Consider the following 19496-nt stretch of genomic DNA (forward strand, 5'->3'; position numbering starts at 1 on the left):
GGATGACTATGAGCTGCCAATGTGATGCAGCCATGAATGCCAATGTGATGCAGGTCACATTGGCAGAGGCACTATGGGTTTTTTTGCCTTTCTCTGCAGCATGGAGCACGGGTCACTTGCTGGCTTAAATTAGAGTAAATGATGGATTCTCTGTAACTTGAAGTCTTTAAATCGTGGTTTGAGGACTTCAGTAACTCAACCAAAAGTTATTGGCCTATTACAGGAGTAGCTGGGTGAGGTTCTGTGGCCTGCGATGTGCAGGAGGTGTGACTGGATGATCATGATGGTCCCTTCTGGCCTTAAAGTCTACAAACCTATTAGGCTGGATATGTTTGCTTGCAAGCTTTATTCTTCAGAAAGTGGGCAACTCAGGATTGCAAACTAGCAGACACGCCTGAGTAGATATCACTTCACCCTTTGGGAGATGTGACAGGGTCAGGCCAGATGGCTACAGGAGAGTGTTAGAAGGCAGATATATTAGTCCCAGATTAAGCAGGTCCATTTTCCCTGGGTAAGGTAACAGGGACAGTTCCAGAACAAGAAGGAACTTGCTGGAACAAATTCAGGCAGGCTAATTAGGACACCTGGAGCCAATTAAGAAGCTGCTAGAATCAATTAGGGCAGGCTGGCTAATCAGGACACCTGAGATAAAAAGGACCTTACTTCAGTTTCCGGCATGCGTATGAGGAGCTGGGAACAAGAGGCACTAGGAGCTGAGAGTGAGATGGTGTACTGCTGGAGGACTGAGGAGTACAAGCATATTATCAGACACCAGGAGGAGGATCCTGTGATGAGGATAAAGAAGGTGTTGGGAGGAGGCCATGGGGAAGTAGCCCAGGGAGTTGTAGCTATCACGCAGCTGTTCCAGGAGGCACTCTAGACAGCTGCAGTCCACAGGGCCTTGGGCGGGAAACCAGAGTAGAGGGCGGGCCCAGGTTCCCCCCAGACCTCCCAACTCCTGATCAGACACAGGAGGAGTTGACCTGGACCGTGGGTTCCACCAGAGGGGAAGGTCTCTGGGCTGTTCCCTGACCCACATGGTGGATCAGCAGAGTCTGCGGGGATTGTTCTCCTTCCTTTTTCCCAGGCTGGCCAATGATGAGGTTAGCTGAGTGAACGGCAGGTTTGAGCCACTAGCAAAAGTGGCCAAACTGAGGGCTGCCGTGAACCTCTGAGGCAAGCAAATCCGCTAATAAGCGCAGGACCCACCAAGGCAGAGGAGGAACTTTGTCACAGAGAGCATTAAAAAATTCTACAACAAGTTACCAGAGGACTGTAGACAAGAGTTTTCAGTAAGACTGAAGAGGGTAAGTTGGTCACCAGGACTGCCCTTCAAAACAGTTTGGATAGCACAGATTTAGCTGCTTGAACCATGGTATCAGCCGTTTGTATGAGAAGGTGTTTATGGTTACAGTTTTCTGGGTTACCCTAAGAGGTCCAACAGACTGTCCAAGACCTCCCTTTTGAAAGCCCTTCTCTTTGTTTCAGAGAAGAGGGATGACAGAATTCATAGCCTCATAGATTCCAGAGAGAAACTCAAATTGCTTGGAATCTAAACATTCAGCAATGAAAAGAAAGCAATTTCGTACACAGCAGCCATTCAGACACCAAAATTTAGCTTCTCAATTCCAAGATCCACCAGGGGAAAAGGGCAGGGGTTATAGGAGTCTCCCTTCACTGCCATCCTCTTCGGCATCAGTGGGCTCATCCCATCCAACCCTCACTTCCAAAAATACATTTTGAAGGGATAGCTGAGGAAAGTGTACCACCTACTTTAGTTTCTTCTGTTCTCCATCTTTTATTTACCATTCACTTATCCCACTTCCTAAGTGCTCGGTCCTACATAACATCAGATCAGTGGATCATAAGCATGGTGGAATGGGGATATGCCATCCAGTTTATTTCTCTACCCCCCCTTCCCTGTGTCCTCTTCAGGAACCACTCTCATGAGATTGCCGTGCAATGGGAGATCCAATTTTTTCTTCAGGCAGAGGCCATAGATGTTCCATTGTGCCTCATGTTACCAGCTTTGCCTGTTACTTTGGAGTATGCTCATTTATTAGGGTTACTCTTCAGGGAGGAGGGGCGTTCTGTATGTTTATCAATGTACTGCTTGTATCATTTGTGTTCTCATATGGAGCTCTACTTCTCCCTGCTGCAAGTTCCCTCCCAATGGAGCTATCCTGCAGGACCTAGGTTCCCCAGGGCTAGGTTCTTCCAGCCCCAGAATCAGACTCACACACATTAACAGAGCGCGTCTGAGAGGACCAGGTTAATCAGCACTTCCAAGCTGACCCCTTAGATGTCCCTGGCCTCAGTAGGCTGGGTCGAACAGAACCTCCAAGCTGATCACACAAGTCAGGGCAGAAGGCTATACTTAGAGAGAGGTGGAGGTAGCTGAGGGTCTGGAGTGCTGGAGACAGGCAGAACCCCCAGCATAATCAGTCAGGAGAAGATGAAGTCGCAATGGAACTGATTCAGATTTTGGATCCAGGCATCAGAACACTTACTTGAGCATGAATAGTGTTTTTTGCGGAGAAACAACAATGGTTCAAGGGAAAACACTAGATTTGTTTATGTGTAAACAATGGAGTATACCAAAGTTGTTTTGTTCAGGCTAGACATGGGAGCTGATCATTCCTGGCTTTGGGCGGTGTTCCTTAGAGGGAGCTCACAATGCAATTAGGGAGCTTCACTATTTTGATTACCAATAAAAGATTTATTACTAGAATTGGTCTGATAACTACTGAGCTTGGTGTGCAATGCAGTTGAGGTTAGGGGAGTTTCCTTAATTCTGTCATCCTTATCCCAAGGGTTTAGGTGTGTCTCCCACTGCCTTTTCATAGTTTTTTGTAAGTCTTTTTTCTGATTGGTTTTGGTTCAAGCAGAGGCGGGCAGGGTGGGTCCTTTCGTGAGTCAGACAGGCTGGGTACTGTACCCTGGTTCCCCAGGAACACAGAGCTGCTAGGTAACACTCAGAGGAACAGGCTTCTATTCCAGCTGCTTCCTGTTTCCCTAAGTGGTGAATGGTTGCCATTATCAGTTCACAGTGCTCCTGTTCAGTCTGCCAGCTGCTCCTATGATGTTCACAAAGTGCATGGTGGTGGTGGTGGCAGCCTGTCTTCGAAAATTAGGTGTCCATGTGTTTCTGTACTTGGAGGACTGGTGGATCAGAGATTGGTCTAAGGCTCAAGTCCTGTGTAGCCTATCCACTGTCCTGTCCACATTCTGTATTCTGGGTTTCCTAGAAAATCAAGACAAATCCTGAAAACCCTCCTGGTGGTCACAGATGTGTCTTTTCTGGGTTGGGGAGCTCATATGGGGTCCCTACAGATGCAAGGTCTTTGGTCATGTAGGTATCTAGATTCTCACATAAATGTCAGGAAGCTAAAAGTGCTATGCCTAGCCTGCTTGGCCTTCCTTTCCCACATAGTGGGAAAAAAATTGATCAATTCTGACACATAATTCAGTGACCGTGTTTTCCATAAACAGACAAGGAGGAACACAGTTAAATCAACTCTTCCAGGAAGCAATCCATTTCTGAGATTTTTGTATAATCCCCCCAAGTGTTTTCAAAAATGGTTTTCAAAAAGAAAATGCCATCAGTTCTGTTCCCGGGGAGGGCTCAGCCCAGGCTCACTGACAGATGTTTTTCTCGTGTCCTGGAAGAATTACCTCCTGCAAGCCTTCCCTCTGATTCCTTTACTGCCCAGAGTCTTATTCAAAATAAAATGAGACCATGCTAGCTACATCCTTATAGTACTAGTGTGGCCTCCTCACCACTTGTATTTGATCCTACTAACCTTGTCGATTGAGCCTCTGTCTCTCCCATTAGATCCAGACATAATCTCCTGCGATCAGGGGCATCTGCTTCATCCCAACCTCCAAGGTCTCTAACACTGTGGATGCTTCATGGCTGATACCCTTTGAAAAGTTCTGCTTGAAGAATGTGCAAAAAGTGCTTCTGAATAACAGAAAACTCTAAGCTAGAAACACTGACCTCACTAAGTGGAAGTGCTTCTCCATTTGGTCTCATAGGAAAGATGAATCTCCAGAGTAAGCACCCTGCACCTCGTACTGGACTATCTTTCAGGTCTAAAAAAAAGTTTGGCTATTAACTCAATCTGGGTGCATCTGGCAGCTATTTCAGCCTTTCACGTCTGGGTGGATAATAGATCCCTTTTCTTCAACGCCAGCATCACCTGATTACTAAAGGGTATGGCCAAATTGTACCCTCAAATACGAGACCCCATCCCCCCTTGGGATCTGATTTTAGTCCTAACAGAATTGATGGTACCTCCCTTCAAACCCCTTGTAACTTACTTTCTCCTCTGTGAAGGTGGAATTTCTGGTGGCAATTACCTCAGCCAGAAGGGTGGGTTAGTTGAGAGCTCAGGTGTCAGAACCCCCCATATACAGTTTTCCATAAAAATAAAGTTTATCTCTGCCTTCACCTGACATTTCTTACAAAAGTAGTCTCTAATTTTTCTGTTAAACAAGCAATCTGTGTATCCACATTTTTTTCTGAACGCCATACACTTAGAGATGAGGAAAAGCTTCACTTCTTGGATGTAAGAAGGGCTTTAAGTTTCTACCTGGAGCATGCTAAATCTCTACAGATCCTCTACACAATTCTTTTTAGCAGTTGCAGAGACAGGTAGGGGCCCTCCAGTTTCCATTCAGACAATCTCATCCTGGATCTCTTGTGCATGGTCATCACTCCACACTTTCATAGAATCATAGACTTTAAGGTCAGAAGGGACCATTATGATCGTCTAGTCTGACCTCCTGCACAAGGCAGGCCACGGAATCTCACCCACCAACTCCTGTAACAAACCTCTAACTTATGTCTGAGCTACTGAAGTCCTCAAATCATGGTTTAAAGACTTCAAGGTGCAGAGAATCCTCCAACAAGTGACCCGTGCCCCACGCTGCAGAGGAAGGCGAAAACCCCCCAGGGCCTCTGCCAATCTGCCCTGGGGGAAAATTCCTTCCCGATCCCAAATATGGTGATCAGCTAAACCCTGAGCATGTGGGCAAGACTCACCAGCCAGACACCCAGGAAAGAATTCTCTGTAGTAACTCAGATCCCACCCCATCTATCGTCCCATCACAGGCCACAGGCATATCTGCCGCTAATAGTCGCAGATCAATTAATTGCCAAAATTAGGCTATCCCATCATATCATCTCCTCCATAAACTTATCGAGTCTTGTCTTGAAACCAGATATCTCTTTTGCCCCCACTGCTTCCCTTGGAAGGCTGTTCCAGAGCTTCACTCCTCTGATGGTTAGAAACCTTCATCTAATTTCAAGTCTAAACTTCCTGATGGCCAGTTTATATCCATTTGTTCTTGTGTCCACATTGGTACTGAGTTTAAATAATTCTTCTCCCTCCGTGGTATTTATCCCTCTGATATATTTATAGATAGCAATCATATCTCCTCTCAGCCTTCTTTTAGTTAGGCTAAACAAACCAAGCTCTTTGAGTCTCCTTTCATAAGACAGGTTTTCCATTCCTCGGATCATCCTAGTAGCCCTTCTCTGTACCTGTTCCAGTTTGAATTCATCCTTCTTAAACATGGGAGACCAGAACTGCACCCAATATTCCAGATGAGGTCTCACCAGTGCCTTGTATAACGGTACTAATACCTCCTTATCTCTACTGGAAATACCTCGCCTGATGCATCCCAAGACCGCATTAGCTTTTTTCACGGCCATAGCACATTGGCGGCTCATAGTCATCCTGTGATCAACCAATACTTCGAGGTCCTTCTCCTCCTCTGTTACTTCCAAGTAATGCGTACCCAATTTAAACAGAAATTCTTGTTATTAATCCCTAAATGCATGACCTTGCACTTTTCACTATTAAATTTCATCCTATTACTATTACTCCAGTTTACAAGGTCATCCAGATCTTCCTGTATGATATCCTGGTCCTTCTCTGTATCGGCAATACCTCCCAGCTTTGTGTCATCTGCAAACTTTATTAGCACATTCCCACTTTTTGTGCCAAGGTCAGTAATAAAAAGATTAAATAAGACTGGTCCCAAAACCGATCCCTGAGGAACTCCACTAGTAACCTCCTTCCAGCCTGACAGTTCACCTTTCAGTGTGACCTGCTGTAGTCTCCTCTTTAACCAGTTCCTTATCCACCTTTCAGTTTTCATATTGATCTCCATCTTTTCCAATTTAGCTAATAATTCTCCATGTGGAACTGTATCAGATGCCTTACTGAAATCAAGGTAAATTAGATCCACTGCGTTCCCTTTGTCTAAAAAATCTGTTACCTTCTCAAAGAAGGCGATCAGGTTGAATTGACATGATCTACCTTTTGCAAAGCCATGTTGTATTTTGTCCCAATTACCATTGACCTCAATGTCCTAAACTACTTTCTCCTTCAAATTTTTTTCCAAGACCTTGCATACTACAGATGTCAAACTAACAGGCCTGTAGTTACCCAGATTGTTTTTTTTACCTTTCTTAAAAATAGGAACTATGTTAGCAATTCTCCAGTCATACAGTACAACCCCTGAGTTTACAGATCGATTAAAAATTCTTGCTAATGGGCTTGCAATTTCATGTGCCAATTCCTTTAATATTCTTGGATGAAGATTATCCAGGCCCCCCCGATTTAGTCCCATTAAGCTGTTCGAGTTTGGCTTCTACCTCGGATGTGGTAATATCTACCTCCATATCCTCATTCCCATTTCTCATCCTACCATTATCCCCAAGCTCCTCATTAGCCTCCTTAAAGACTGAGTTAAAGTATTTGTTTAGATATTGGGCCATGCCCAGATTATCCTTAACCTCCACTCCATCCTCAGTGTTAAGCAGTCTCACTTCTTCTTTCTTTGTTTTCTTCTTATTTATACGGCTATAGAACCTTTTACTATTGCTTTTGATTCTCTTTGCAATGTGCAACTCTACATGGCTTTTGGCCTTTCTCATTTTATCCCTACGTGTTCTGACCTCAGTAAGGTAGCTTTCCTTGCTAATCCCTCCCATCTTCCACTCCTTGTAGGCTTTCTGCTTTTTCTTAATCACTTCTTTGAGATACTTGCTCATCCAGCTTGGTCTACAACTCCTGCCTATGAATTTTTTCCCCTTTCTTGGGATACAGGCTTCTGATAGTTTCTGTAACTTTGACTTGAAGTAATTCCAGGCCTCCTCCACCTTTAGATCCACAAGTCTTTCAGTCCAATCCACTTCCCTAACTAATTTCCTTAATTTTTTAAAGTTAGCCTTTTTGAAATAAAAAACCCTAGTCACAGATCTATTTTTGTTTATCCTTCCATTTAGTTTGAACTGAATTAGCTCATGATCGCTCGAACCAAGCTTATCCTCACTGCTCATGAAAACCAAATCTAAAATGGCATCCCGTCTTGTTGGTTCAGCAACTACTTGATGAAGGAATCCATCAACTATCGTATCCAGGAAAATCTGAGCCCTATTATTATTACTAGCCCTTGTTCTCCAGTCTGTATCTGGGAAGTTAAAGTCTCCCATGATCACACAATTCCCATTACTATTTACTTCTTTAAAAACATTAAAGAGGTCTCTATCCATATCCAAATTGGATCCCGGTGGTCTATAGCAGACCCCAAGCACTATCCCAGGGGAGGCTCTAGTAGCTTTCTTCCCCAATGTGATTTTTGCCCAGACAGACTCTGTCTTATCCATTCCATCACTTCTTATTTCTTTACAGTCTACCTCATCATGGATATAAAATGCTACTCCACCACCTTTGCCTTTATTTCTGTCTTTCCTAAACAGCACATACCCTTCAATACCCGTACTCCAGTCATGACTACTATTCCACCATGTTTCTGTTATCCCTATAATATCTGGTTTCACTTCCTGCACCAGTAGCTCTAGTTCCTCCATTTTGTTACCTAGGCTCCTCGCATTAGTGTACAAGCATCTTAATTTTTGTTGTTTGGCTTTGCTCACATTCTTTACCCGATTGGGCACAGACATTCTACTGCCAATATTACCTATTAGATTGATATGTACACTGCCTTTCTGCCTTATGTCCATTCTCCAACCCACAGCTGTATCCTTTCTTACTTTGTTTTCTTCCCTCTCAGAGAGAATCTGGCGTGGAGATTACCTGGACATCTCCCAACCATCTCCCCTGAATTCCTAGTTTAAAGCTCTCTTGATCAGTTGTGCCATCCTCTATCCTAGAAGTCTGTTTCCCTTCCTACTCAGGTGAAGTCCGTCCCGAGAGAACAGTCCTCTGTCCATGAACGCTTCCCAGTGGCCATACATCCCAATGCCCTCTTTATAGCACCACTGCCTGAGCCATCTGTTGAGCATCATAATCTTGTCACACCTCTAGGAACAGGCACTATCCCACTGAAGATAACCTGACCCTCGATTCCCTTAAGCATCTTCCCCAGCCTGGCATAGTCTCCCTTGATACATTCCAGCAAGAATCTAGCCGTATCATTTGTTCCCACATGAAGGACAATCAATGGATTCTTTCCCGCTCCTGTTAGGATTCTCTTCAGCCTCAGGTCCATATCCCATATCTTAGCACCTGGCAGACAGCACATCCTTCTGTTCTCTGGATCAGCTCTTGTTACAGGCCTGTCTATTCTTCTCAGTAATGAGTCCCCAATCACGTAGACCTGCCTTTTCCTGGCGATGGTGCGATTCTCCAGTCTATCCCCTGTTCCATCTGGCCGCAAGTCCTCTCGATTTCTGTTGTCCCTTGCAATCCTCTGCAACCCATCCCGTATCCTCCTGGGGCTCATATTTGGTGTGGTTATCTCCATTGACTCTTGCCCTCTTCCAGTAGGACTATCTGCTCTACTCTTCTTCCTTGGCCTCTCAACTTCAGTGACCACCTGCTGTGCCCCTTATTCATTTTCCAACTCTGCAGACCTGTTCCTGAGCTCTATTTCTCCTTCACTGGCCTGTCTTTTCCTCTGCCTGGTTCTCTTAGTCACATGCTTCCACTGTCCACCTTCCTCACCCAGCAGTATCCCCTCAGAGTTCTTTAGTCCTGCTTCCATCTGAAAGTCTGAGCTTTTCCCTTCAGCCTCCTCATGACTTTGGTCCATCATCTGCTCGAACCCCCTTCTAAACTCAGCCAGAGTCTCCACTTGCATCTCCAATCCTCGGATCTTCTCTTCCGCCAACTCTATCAGGCGGCACTTCATGCAGACGAAATTCTTTTCAGGTACCCCCCCCAGGATCATGTACATGCCACAGCTTCTACATCCAGTCATCTTCATTGTGTCTTCCACTACTTGGGTCACTCCCACTACTGCCTCTGTGTCTGTCATAACCTTCTCACCTAAGTCCTATTAGTCGGGGAAACACAAACCAAACCAAAACACCGCCACCCACAGCAAAACAAACCCCCAATGAGCACGAAAACACTGCCAGAACACCACACTCTCTCTTCACTAGCCTGTCTGTTCCTTTTCCCAGCTCTTATTCTTCCCCCCAAACTCCCCTTACAGACTCCCACTCAAACTCCCCTGTTTACAGCTCTGATTGCTGGCTCCTGTGCTGCTGCAGCTGTCTGTGCTGCTGCCTGACTGGCTGGCTACCGTTATAGGACCCCTCATTATGCCAATTCCCATCAGTCCAGAGCCAATGGCAGTTTCAGATGGGATGTCTTGCAATAACTGTTAAGATAGATTCTGAACTCAACTCCCTGTGTGTTTGCTTCTGAGTCACTTACAGTGGAATTGACATGTGCAATCACTTGAAGAAGAAAAAACAATTACCTCCCTTTCTGTAATGGTTGTTCTTTGAGATGTGTTGCATGTGTCCTTTTCATGACCTACCCAACCTGACCTCTGTTCTGGAGTCTGTCTGTTACAAAGGAACTGAGGAGGACAGGAGTGGCTCCACTCTCTTCTATCAGCCCGCAATAGTGCACGGCAACAGAGGGCACTCGAGCCACTCCAACAGGTACTGCTGTGGGAAAAAAAATTCCAACTTCTGTGCACAGGGCACACACACCCACCTACAGTGGCATGGACATGTGCAATACATCTTGAAGAACAACAGTTATGGAAAGGTAGATAACCATTTTTTACAAATGTGTACATTCTGCAAATCTATGCATTGGCAATAATATATTGATATGTATGAAGTTTTTGTAGTATTTTTCCCTCTAGATGTGGCGAGAGTTGGATGCCAGAATCACAGATACTGCAAATGAATCAAAAGATAATGTGAGATATTTATACACACTTGAAAAAGTATGTCAACCGCTTTATAACTATGATCTTGTAAGTATACCTTTTGTGATTCTCAGTACACAGTTTAAATAGTCATGTAGAATGCATAGAAAAACTTCAGGATAGAAAGTAGTAGATAGTAAACTTTAGGATAGAAGTAATCTTCTTTGTGGGATGTTCTACTTCAGAAAATATATTTTTTCTAAATTTTTGTGTAACTTGTTATTTTTAAACCATTAATATATTGGACTAGATGCAATGAAATATTAATTACTGTACCTTTTTGCATAGAAATTAAGTCTAAATTCCTATAGAGTCCAAACATTTTTTAAATTTGTATTTTATTAACAATTGTGAATGTCCATTTTGTCTTTCTTGGAATAGTATATACTTTTTAAGGAGCTAAAAGAGAAAAAAATACATTTATGTACACTACAAAGATCATATAATTAAATTTAGTGGTTTTCATTAAAAATTCAGCATGTGCCAACAATAACCATACAATTGTATCCAAGAAACCACAGTTTTTCTAATACATGATGTGATGGGTTGGATCACAGAAAACCCCTTGGGAACTGCTAACTGATGTGCTGAGACTACTTCCAACCTGTTTTCCTTGCCAGTTTGAGCCAGACATGCTAACCTGTTACAAACCCAGACCCAGGTCTGAACCACGTCCCCCACTGAAAACAGCTTAAGGAGTGTTCCTGTCTCTAACACTCAGATGCCCAGCTCCCAGTAGGGTCCAAACCCCAAATAAATCTGTTTTACCCTGTATAAAGCTTATACAGGATAAACTCATAAATTGTTCGCCCTCCATAACACTGATAGAGAGATATGCACAGCTGTCCCCCACCCACCCCACCCCCCGCCCCGCCCCGGTATTAATACATACTCTGGGTTAAATAATAAGTAAAATGTGATTTTATTAAATACAAAAGGTAGGATTTAAGTGGTTCCAAGTAATAACAGACAGAACAAAGTGAATTACCAGGTAAAATAAAATAAAAAATGCAAGTGTAAACCTAATACAGTGAGAGAGTGATTTCAGATGAAATCTCACCCTCAGAGATGTTCCAGTAAGCTTCTTTTACAGACTAACCTCCCTCTAGTCTAGGTCCAGCAATCACTCACGACCCCGTGGTTACTGTCCTTTGTTCCAGTTTCTTTCGGGTATCCTTTGGGGGTGGAGAGGCTATCTCTTGAGCCAGCTGAAGACAAAATGGAGGGGCCTCCAAGAGGCTTAACTAGACTCTCTTGTGTATGGAGACCCCCTTCTCTCTCCTATCCAGAATTCAGCTCCAAGGTGGAGTTTTGGAGTCACATGGGCAAGTCACATGTCCATGCATGGCTCAGAACTTTACACGTGGCAGCCATTGTTCACATGATACTTTGAACATCCTCAGGTAGACTTCTTATGTGGATTGAAGACTTCCACGATCCATTGTCCATTAAGTGTTTCTTGATTGGGCACTTAACTTGCAAATTTCCTTTCTAAAGAAGCTGACCAAATGCCTTACTAAGGCTACTTAAAATCAAACAAGTACACAGCCAATATTCATAACTTCGAATACAAAAATGATACATGCATACAAATAGAATGAATATATTCAGTAGATCATAATCTTTACAGAGATATGTTACATGGCATATGTAGCATAAAACATTTTCCAGTTTTGTCATATATACATTCATAAGCCTATTCCCATAAAGCATTATGGCATGCAACATCACACATGAAATATCCGTTCATTTGTTAACAAATGTTGCAAGGCTGCCTAAGAGTAGCAAGATAGGGGCAGAAAATGGTCCAAGATGGTATAATTTAAGAGGGAGGTGGAGAATTCATATGTGAGCACATACAATGTAATCATCAGAAGAATATAATTTGAAAAGTACCTTTTTTGTTCCCATTGAATTCCAGATTTCTTTCTACTTTTGCAGATTAGTTAATCTTGTTTCTCATAGTAACTCTTTACAGGCAGCTAATACAGTTCTGTGTTTAGAAGAAGAAACAACCTCTGTGCCTGAAACACTTATTTCAATTAACACAGACAAAAAAGAAATAGCAAGTGATTCTAGAGGATCCACAAGCCTGCTACTAAAGAAATATATTCATCATGTTTGATTCAGTCCCATCAGTTAGTCGGGCAATGAATAAGATTCTCACACCCAAGCAATTTTATTAAAATTCACAGCTTTGCCTCTCTGCCTTTATTCCTTTTTGTTCTAGTTGGCAGGATATGTCAGCTAAGGTATTTGTACAGCCCCCATTATTGTCATATTTGAGCACCTCATAATACTTCGGTGAGGTAGGGGAATATCTGCATTGTACAGATTGGAAACTGGCTTGTCTGAAGTAACACAGGAAGTTTTTGGCAGAGTAGGGAACTGAACCTGAGTGTCCAAAGTTGCAGGATCGCATCCTAACCAGTCTTCTTTCTCATACACTTTGTGGTGTCAGGTTTCCCTCTTCCTCAGACAGCAGGCATGGAAGCTGGTCAGTCCATGTATAAAATTCAATTTCTTCCATGCCACTATTAGAGGGGGTTTTGTCCAACTGTTTGTCCCTTGGGCCCAGAACATTCTAGTTTCTTTTGGCCAAGGAGGTATGTGCCCAGATTCTCCCATTCTGAGAAGTAGGAATTTTTCCTCCTGAACTCCCTAATATACTCATACACAAGCCGGATGCAGGGGTTTCTATCCCATTCTTGTCCTCTACTTCAAAAGAGATCTGCCAGTCATGATTTGAGATAGAAACTCCCAGGTCCACACTTCAGGTCATCCCATATCCTCTGTTCAGTGGACCTAAAAGATACACACCTGCCATCATATCCCCATCTGTTAACGTTACCCAGGTCTTTCAGTGTCTACTCTCATTTAGCTCAGGGACAAAATCAATCACTATGCTATGAATCATGGATACCTAATCAATTGGGAGACAGACAGCATAAGGAAATAATGCATTTAGGAACATAGATAGCAAGGTCTTTCTTTTTCAAGTTTTATCAAACTCTCTTATCTTCTGTAGCCAGGTGTAAGAGGAATGCAAGTGTTCATAAATTCCTGCTGACTCACTGTGATGTGCAGTTTGTTGACTCTACTCAGGATGTAAAGAAGGTGGGATTGTCTCCTTGGGCGAGGTAACTAGGTCTGGGATTAGAGGCTCTATTGTGAAATTATTAGAAACAATTTAGCCTGGAGGAGAAGGTTTAAATTGAGCTTTGTTTGGTATTATTTTTATTTCAAGTGACAAAAGAAGACATTTAGGAAGAGGGGTGAATTTGGGCATTAATCCAGACTATGTATGCTCTTTTCTAGAGTGTGGTAAGGACTCAGCTTTTCCTGGCAGGGTCCTTTCCAGTTTCTTCCTCTCCAATCAGGTTGATTTTACAGCTCATGGACTGAGTGAACCTTATCCTGAAGGGTTGTTTTCACCTTTATTTTCTTCAAAGATTCCTCCTTCTTCTGTGGCATTCTTTCTTGAAATATTTCCTTTGTCTCCCTTAGCCTTTCATAAACCAGTTATGTAATGGTGCTGCTCCACTTTGGTTACTATGGTCCTGAGCTTCTTTTCCTACTCATCTGATTGTATCAAAATGATACTCTCATTTTGGTCGCCATCTTCTAATACAAAAAAACATAACTTTTCTTGTGGCACCTTAGAGACTAACCAATTTATTTGAGCATGAGCTTTCGTGAGCTACAGCTCACTTCATTGGATGCATACTGTGGAAACTGCAGAAGACATTATATACACACAGAGACCATGAAACAATACCTCCTCCCACCCCACTCTCCTGCTAGTAATAGCTTATCTTGGGAGACAGGCCAGTCGTTGCCTACAGACAGCCCCCCAACCTGAAGCAAATACTCACCAACAACCACATACCACACAATAGAACCACTAACCCAGGAACCTATCCTTGCAACAAAGCCCGTTGCCAACTGTGCCCACATATCTATTCAGGGGACACCATCACAGGGCCTAATAACATCAGCCACACTATCAGAGGCTCGTTCACCTGCACATCCACCAATGTGATATATGCCATCATGTGCCAGCAATGCCCCTCTGCCATGTACATTGGTCAAACTGGACAGTCTCTACGTAAAAGAATAAATGGACACAAATCAGATGTCAAGAATTATAACATTCATAAACCAGTCGGAGAACACTTCAGTCTCTCTGGTCACGCAATCACAGACATGAAGGTCGCTATCTTACAACAAAAAAACTTCAAATCCAGACTCCAGCGAGAAACTCCTGAATTGGAATTCATTTGCAAATTGGATACTATTAATTTAGGCTTAAATAGAGACTGAGAGTGGCTAAGTCATTATGCAAGGTAGCCTATTTCCCCTTGTTTTTTCCTACCCCCCCCCCACCAGACATTCTGGTTAAACTTGCATTTATGCTGGAAGTGGCCCACCTTGATTGTCATGCACATTGTGGGGAGAGTGGTCAGTTTGGATGAGCTATTGCCAGCAGGAGAGTGAGTTTGTGTGTGTATGAGGGTGGGGGGGTGAGAAAACCTGGATTTGTGCTGGAAATGGCCCACCTTGATTATCATGCACATTATAGGGAGAGTGGTTACTTTGGATGAGCTATTACCAGCAGGAGAGTGAGTTTGTGTTTGTATGAGGGTGGGGGGGTGAGAAAACCTGGATTTGTGCTGGAAATGGCCCACCTTGATTATCATGCACGTTGTAAGGAGAGTGGTCACTTTGGATAGGCTATTACCAGCAGGAGAGTGAGTTTGTGTGTGTGGTTTTTGGAGGGGGGTGAGGGGGTGAGAGAACCTGGATTTGTGCAGAAAATGGCCCACCTTGATTATCATACACATTGTGAAGAGAGTGGTCACTTTGGATGGGCTATTACCAGCAGGAGAGTGAGTTTGTGTGTGTGTGGGGGGGGGGGCGGAGGGTGAGAAAACCTGGATTTGTGCTGGAAATGGCCCAACTTGATGATCACTTTAGATAAGCTATTACCAGCAGGAGAGTGGGGTGGGAGGAGGTATTGTTTCATGGTCTCTGTGTGTATATAATGTCTTCTGCAGTTTCCACAGTATGCATCCGATGAAGTGAGCTGTAGCTCACGAAAGCTCATGCTCAAATAAATTGGTTAGTCTCTAAGGTGCCACAAGTACTCCTTTTCTTTTTGCGAATACAGACTAACACGGCTGTTACTCTGAAACATAACTTTTCTTGGTGTTAGACCAGAGACAGATGGTCCTTTTAGATGTGTAGTCTTAAAAAATACTGGTATTCCAGCACCCCGTAGTCTTGTTTATCACCCTAGCTGAAGTAGCATATGTAAATAGATAGTGGTGAACACCTGGACCCATACAGTTGGACTTCTCCTTATCTTCCCTCTGCATCTGGGTAGAGCCTCGCCTTGTTTACATCAGAGTGGTTTAGCTTATGCAAAGAATACTTCATGGAGGATTTCAGAAAAATGGAGCTTACTGCTTCCTGTCTTCAAGGTCATGTGATAGCAACGTAGGTCTTCAACAGTTGATTAGTTCACCATAGTTCACTTTTTGTTCTTATATGACCTAGTAATGAAACCTCATCATGTCATAAGTGCTAATAGTCTCAGGGTATGACAATATCTTGGCATGGAACTTTAAAATATCTGTCTTTTATATTTGCAAAGCTGTCAACTTGCTTTGTCTGTTGCTGCAGACTCAGTTTGACTATTTGGTTTTCCAAGCCAAGTAGTCAAGCTATCCTTTGGGGTAAAAATGTATGTCCATAAAGACTGTTACCAGGGAGAATGGGAAAAGGAGGCACAACCAGGGAAAGTTACTCACTGTTAATCCTGTTTATCTCTGTTCTCTCATGTGATATCCCTCCTTCCTCCCTGTTCTTTTAAGTAACTTACAGTTTTCCTTCTTTTTAAGTTTTCACTGAGAAGAAGTGGGTGGATTGGGGCTTATATACTATCTATGATAGATAGATCTTTGCCTCCTGTTTGGTGGAGCCATAGTGTTACTATTAAAGGCTGTTGCTGTATTGAATGGGACAAAAGAGGACTGCCGCAAACAGGATTAACAGTGAGCAATCTTCCTTCTGCACCACAGGGAATCACTAAGTGGTGCCAAGTATCTTGCCTTCAAATTCACAGGTACATGTGAACATGAGATTTAGATTGTCACCGGGGTTTCTTCCCCAGGGTGCCCCTTAGGCCCTAGACTTAGCCCCAGCACTCACTCAGGCCTCTGATCTGTGATGGCTGGGTGTTTTCCCATGCCAGGTCCACTCAGAAGGGGTTCAGCCAGAGGGCTGAGCCCCAGATAGTCCACCCCTTCCAGTGTTGTCAGTGAACTGAAGAAGGGGAATTAACACAAATGAATTATCCCATGACTGTGGTAAGATTCTTTTCCTTCAGAGAGCTCTTGTTGAGCTGCAGTCCCCAACTAAGTTCACAGGCAAATACAGAGGAATAGTCACCTCAAAAAATGAATCAGGATCAGACCCTCTCTTCTTTCAAGGAGAGGCTAGTGGGCAGCAGCCATCAGAGGAGTCCCTGCCTTGTCAGCCTTCTCTCCAGGAGCTGAGGACTGGAGGTTTCCTCAGCTTTCCTCCTTGGTCTGCCACCAAATGTGCTGGGATTTCCCCCTTTTGAACTCTTTCCTCCAGGTCCAACATCTCTCATAGGTGTGGTGGGGTGGAGCCACCTGAGTCCACATTAGCTCATTAACCCTAAATTGCCTAGTGTGGTGTTTTGTATACCACATTACGCTGTTGTAGAGTAGATTTCAGAATGGTAGCCATGTTAGTCTATATCAGCAAAAACAATGAGGAGTCCTTGTGGCACCTTAGAGACTAACAAATTTATTTGGGCATAAGCTTTCGTGGGCTAAAATCCACTTCATCAGATGCATGGAGTGAAAAATACAGTAAGCAGTATATAACAGCTTGTGAAAAGATGGGAGTTGCCTTACCAAGTTGGGGGTCAGTGCTAACAAGACCAATTTAATCAAGGTGGAAGTGGCCTATTCTCAACAGTTGACAAGAAGGGGTGAATATCAACAGAGGGAAAATTACTTACCTACATTCCTCCAGCTTTCATCCAGAGCACGTCACACAATCGATTGTCTACAGCCAAGCTCTAAGATACAACCTCATTTGCTTCAATCCCTCAGACAGAGACAAACACCTACAGGATCTCTATCAAGCATTCTTAAAACTACAATACCTACCTGGTGAAGTGAAGAAACAGATTGACAGAGCCAGAAGGGTACCCAGAAGTCACCTACTAAAGGACAGGCCCAACAAAGAAAGTAACAGAACGTCATTAGCCGTCACCTATAGTCCACAAGTAAAACCTCTCCAGTGCATCATCAAGGATCTACAACCTATCCTGAAAGACAATCTCTCACTCTCACAGACCGTGGGAGACAGGCCAGTCCTCGCTTACAGACAGTCCCACAACCTGAAGCAAATACTCACCAGCAACTACACACCACACAACAAAAACACTAACCCAGGAACCAATCCCTGCAACAAACCCTGTTGCCAACTCTGTCTGCATATCTATTCAAGGGACACCATCATAGGACCTAACCCCATAAGTCGCACTATCAGGGGCTCGTTCACCTGCACATCCACTGATGTGATATATGCCGTCATGTGCCAGCAATGCCCCTCTGCCATGTATCCGGATGGTCTCTACGCAAAAGAATAAATGGACACAAATTAGATATCAAGAACTGTAACATTCAAAAACCAGTTAAGATAAAAACCTAAGATAACTAGCTGTTTGCCCTGCTTTCTCAGTATGAATCAGGAGGTCTCCCCTGTTGCACCCTCCTCTTTGTGTTTCCTTCCGGTTTCCAACTTCCCCACTTACCTCAGGGCTTAGGTCTCCATCCCCTGGTGAACTTAGTTTAAAGCCCTCCTCACTAGGTTAGCAAGCCTGCCAGCGAAGATGCTCTTCCCTCTCTTCGCTGGGTGGATCCCCTCTCTTTCTAGCAGTCCTTCTTCCTGAAACAGCATCCCATGGTCGAAGAATCCAAAGCCCTTTCTCTGACACCACCTGCATAACCATGCATTTACTTCCATAATTCGATGGTTCCTACCTGTGTAGTAGAAGGATTTTATGTTTGTGTTTTGTATAAATTAGAATGAAGGATAAAGAATAATAATGTAGCATGTATTAAATGTATTGATTTGACCATGTTCTGCCAGCCACCCTTTCTGAAATCAGAAAGGAATGGCCTACTGTGTCATTGGTAAAGATGCATCAGCCAGAATCTTGTGTCTGAAGTTGATTTCAAGGCAGTAATAGACCTTTAGGGTCACCACTCTGTTATAAGTTTAAAAATTAGCATTTTGAAATAAGTGAAAGAATGCAATGATTGTTTTCTCCTGCATTGCAATTTGATGTTCCTGTTCAAATGTTCTGTGTAAATCAATCCTGTTTTGTGTGTGAATGAGGAATGTGTGTGTTAGAAGATAGGTGTGAAGGCCATCACTGGACCAGATGTTCTAGGGAGGAATCAAGGACAGATGTAAAGGCACCAGGAGATTGCAATACACCCCATTGAGATGTCAGAGGAGGGCAGATTGATGACTCTAAAAGAGAAGGCAGGCACCTATCAGTGGGGACAAGATAGCTGTCATCAAAACCAGCATGGGATAACTCCCTGAGAGACTGATGAAAGAACAAGATAAAGAATAAGAAGAACAATTTAAGAAAACAAGCACTCGTCAAATGGCGATTGATTACAGCATGACAGTGCAAAACTCATTGGTCCCAATGAAGGAAGAGCACTATATAAATAGGGTGCTTTGCCATTAAACTTTGGGTTGGTCCTGCCAAGACTTCCCCAGAGCATCGTGTCGCGACCAACAGAACCCGGCTCCTCCCTACCTGCGATCAACCTAGCTGGCCCCTAGGTTGCTCCTGACTCTGGACTGGTAACTATAACATTGACTGGCGGGATAGTGTGTGTGTGTGTGTGTGTGTGATTGAACATATATGCTAATTGTAGCTCCAATAGACGCGGCATATTGCCTTTTCCCCTGGTGCTGCTTATAAACATAACACCTGGGCCTTTTCCTTCAACAGGGAGGATGGATGAGTTTATGACTTACGTCTCAAACTCCTTTATCCTTCTTCCCAAAGCCACATAGTGTGCAGTGACCCACTCAAGGTCATTCTTGTTAGTATTACTGGTGCCCATGTGGAGTAGTAAGAAGGGGTAGCAGTCCCAGAGCTTGATCAGTTTCAGCAGACAGCCCTTCACATTCTGAATTCTAGCTCCAGGCAAGCACCACACTTC

The 19496-nt window shown here is 43.6% G+C and overlaps 1 protein-coding gene across 1 annotated transcript in view; it reads left to right on the top strand.

Annotated features, from left to right (window-relative positions):
* The window catches only part of DNAH8 (dynein axonemal heavy chain 8), a 612643-nt gene that overhangs the window by 75878 nt on the left and 517269 nt on the right, over positions 1–19496 (top strand). The window contains exon 9 of the mRNA XM_037895538.2: positions 10141–10254. Within this exon, the coding sequence (XP_037751466.1) occupies positions 10141–10254 (114 nt within the window). The remainder of the gene's footprint in view (positions 1–10140; positions 10255–19496) is intronic.

Source organism: Chelonia mydas, chromosome 3, assembly GCF_015237465.2.
Source record: "Chelonia mydas isolate rCheMyd1 chromosome 3, rCheMyd1.pri.v2, whole genome shotgun sequence".
NCBI classification, from domain to species: Eukaryota; Metazoa; Chordata; order Testudines; family Cheloniidae; genus Chelonia; species Chelonia mydas.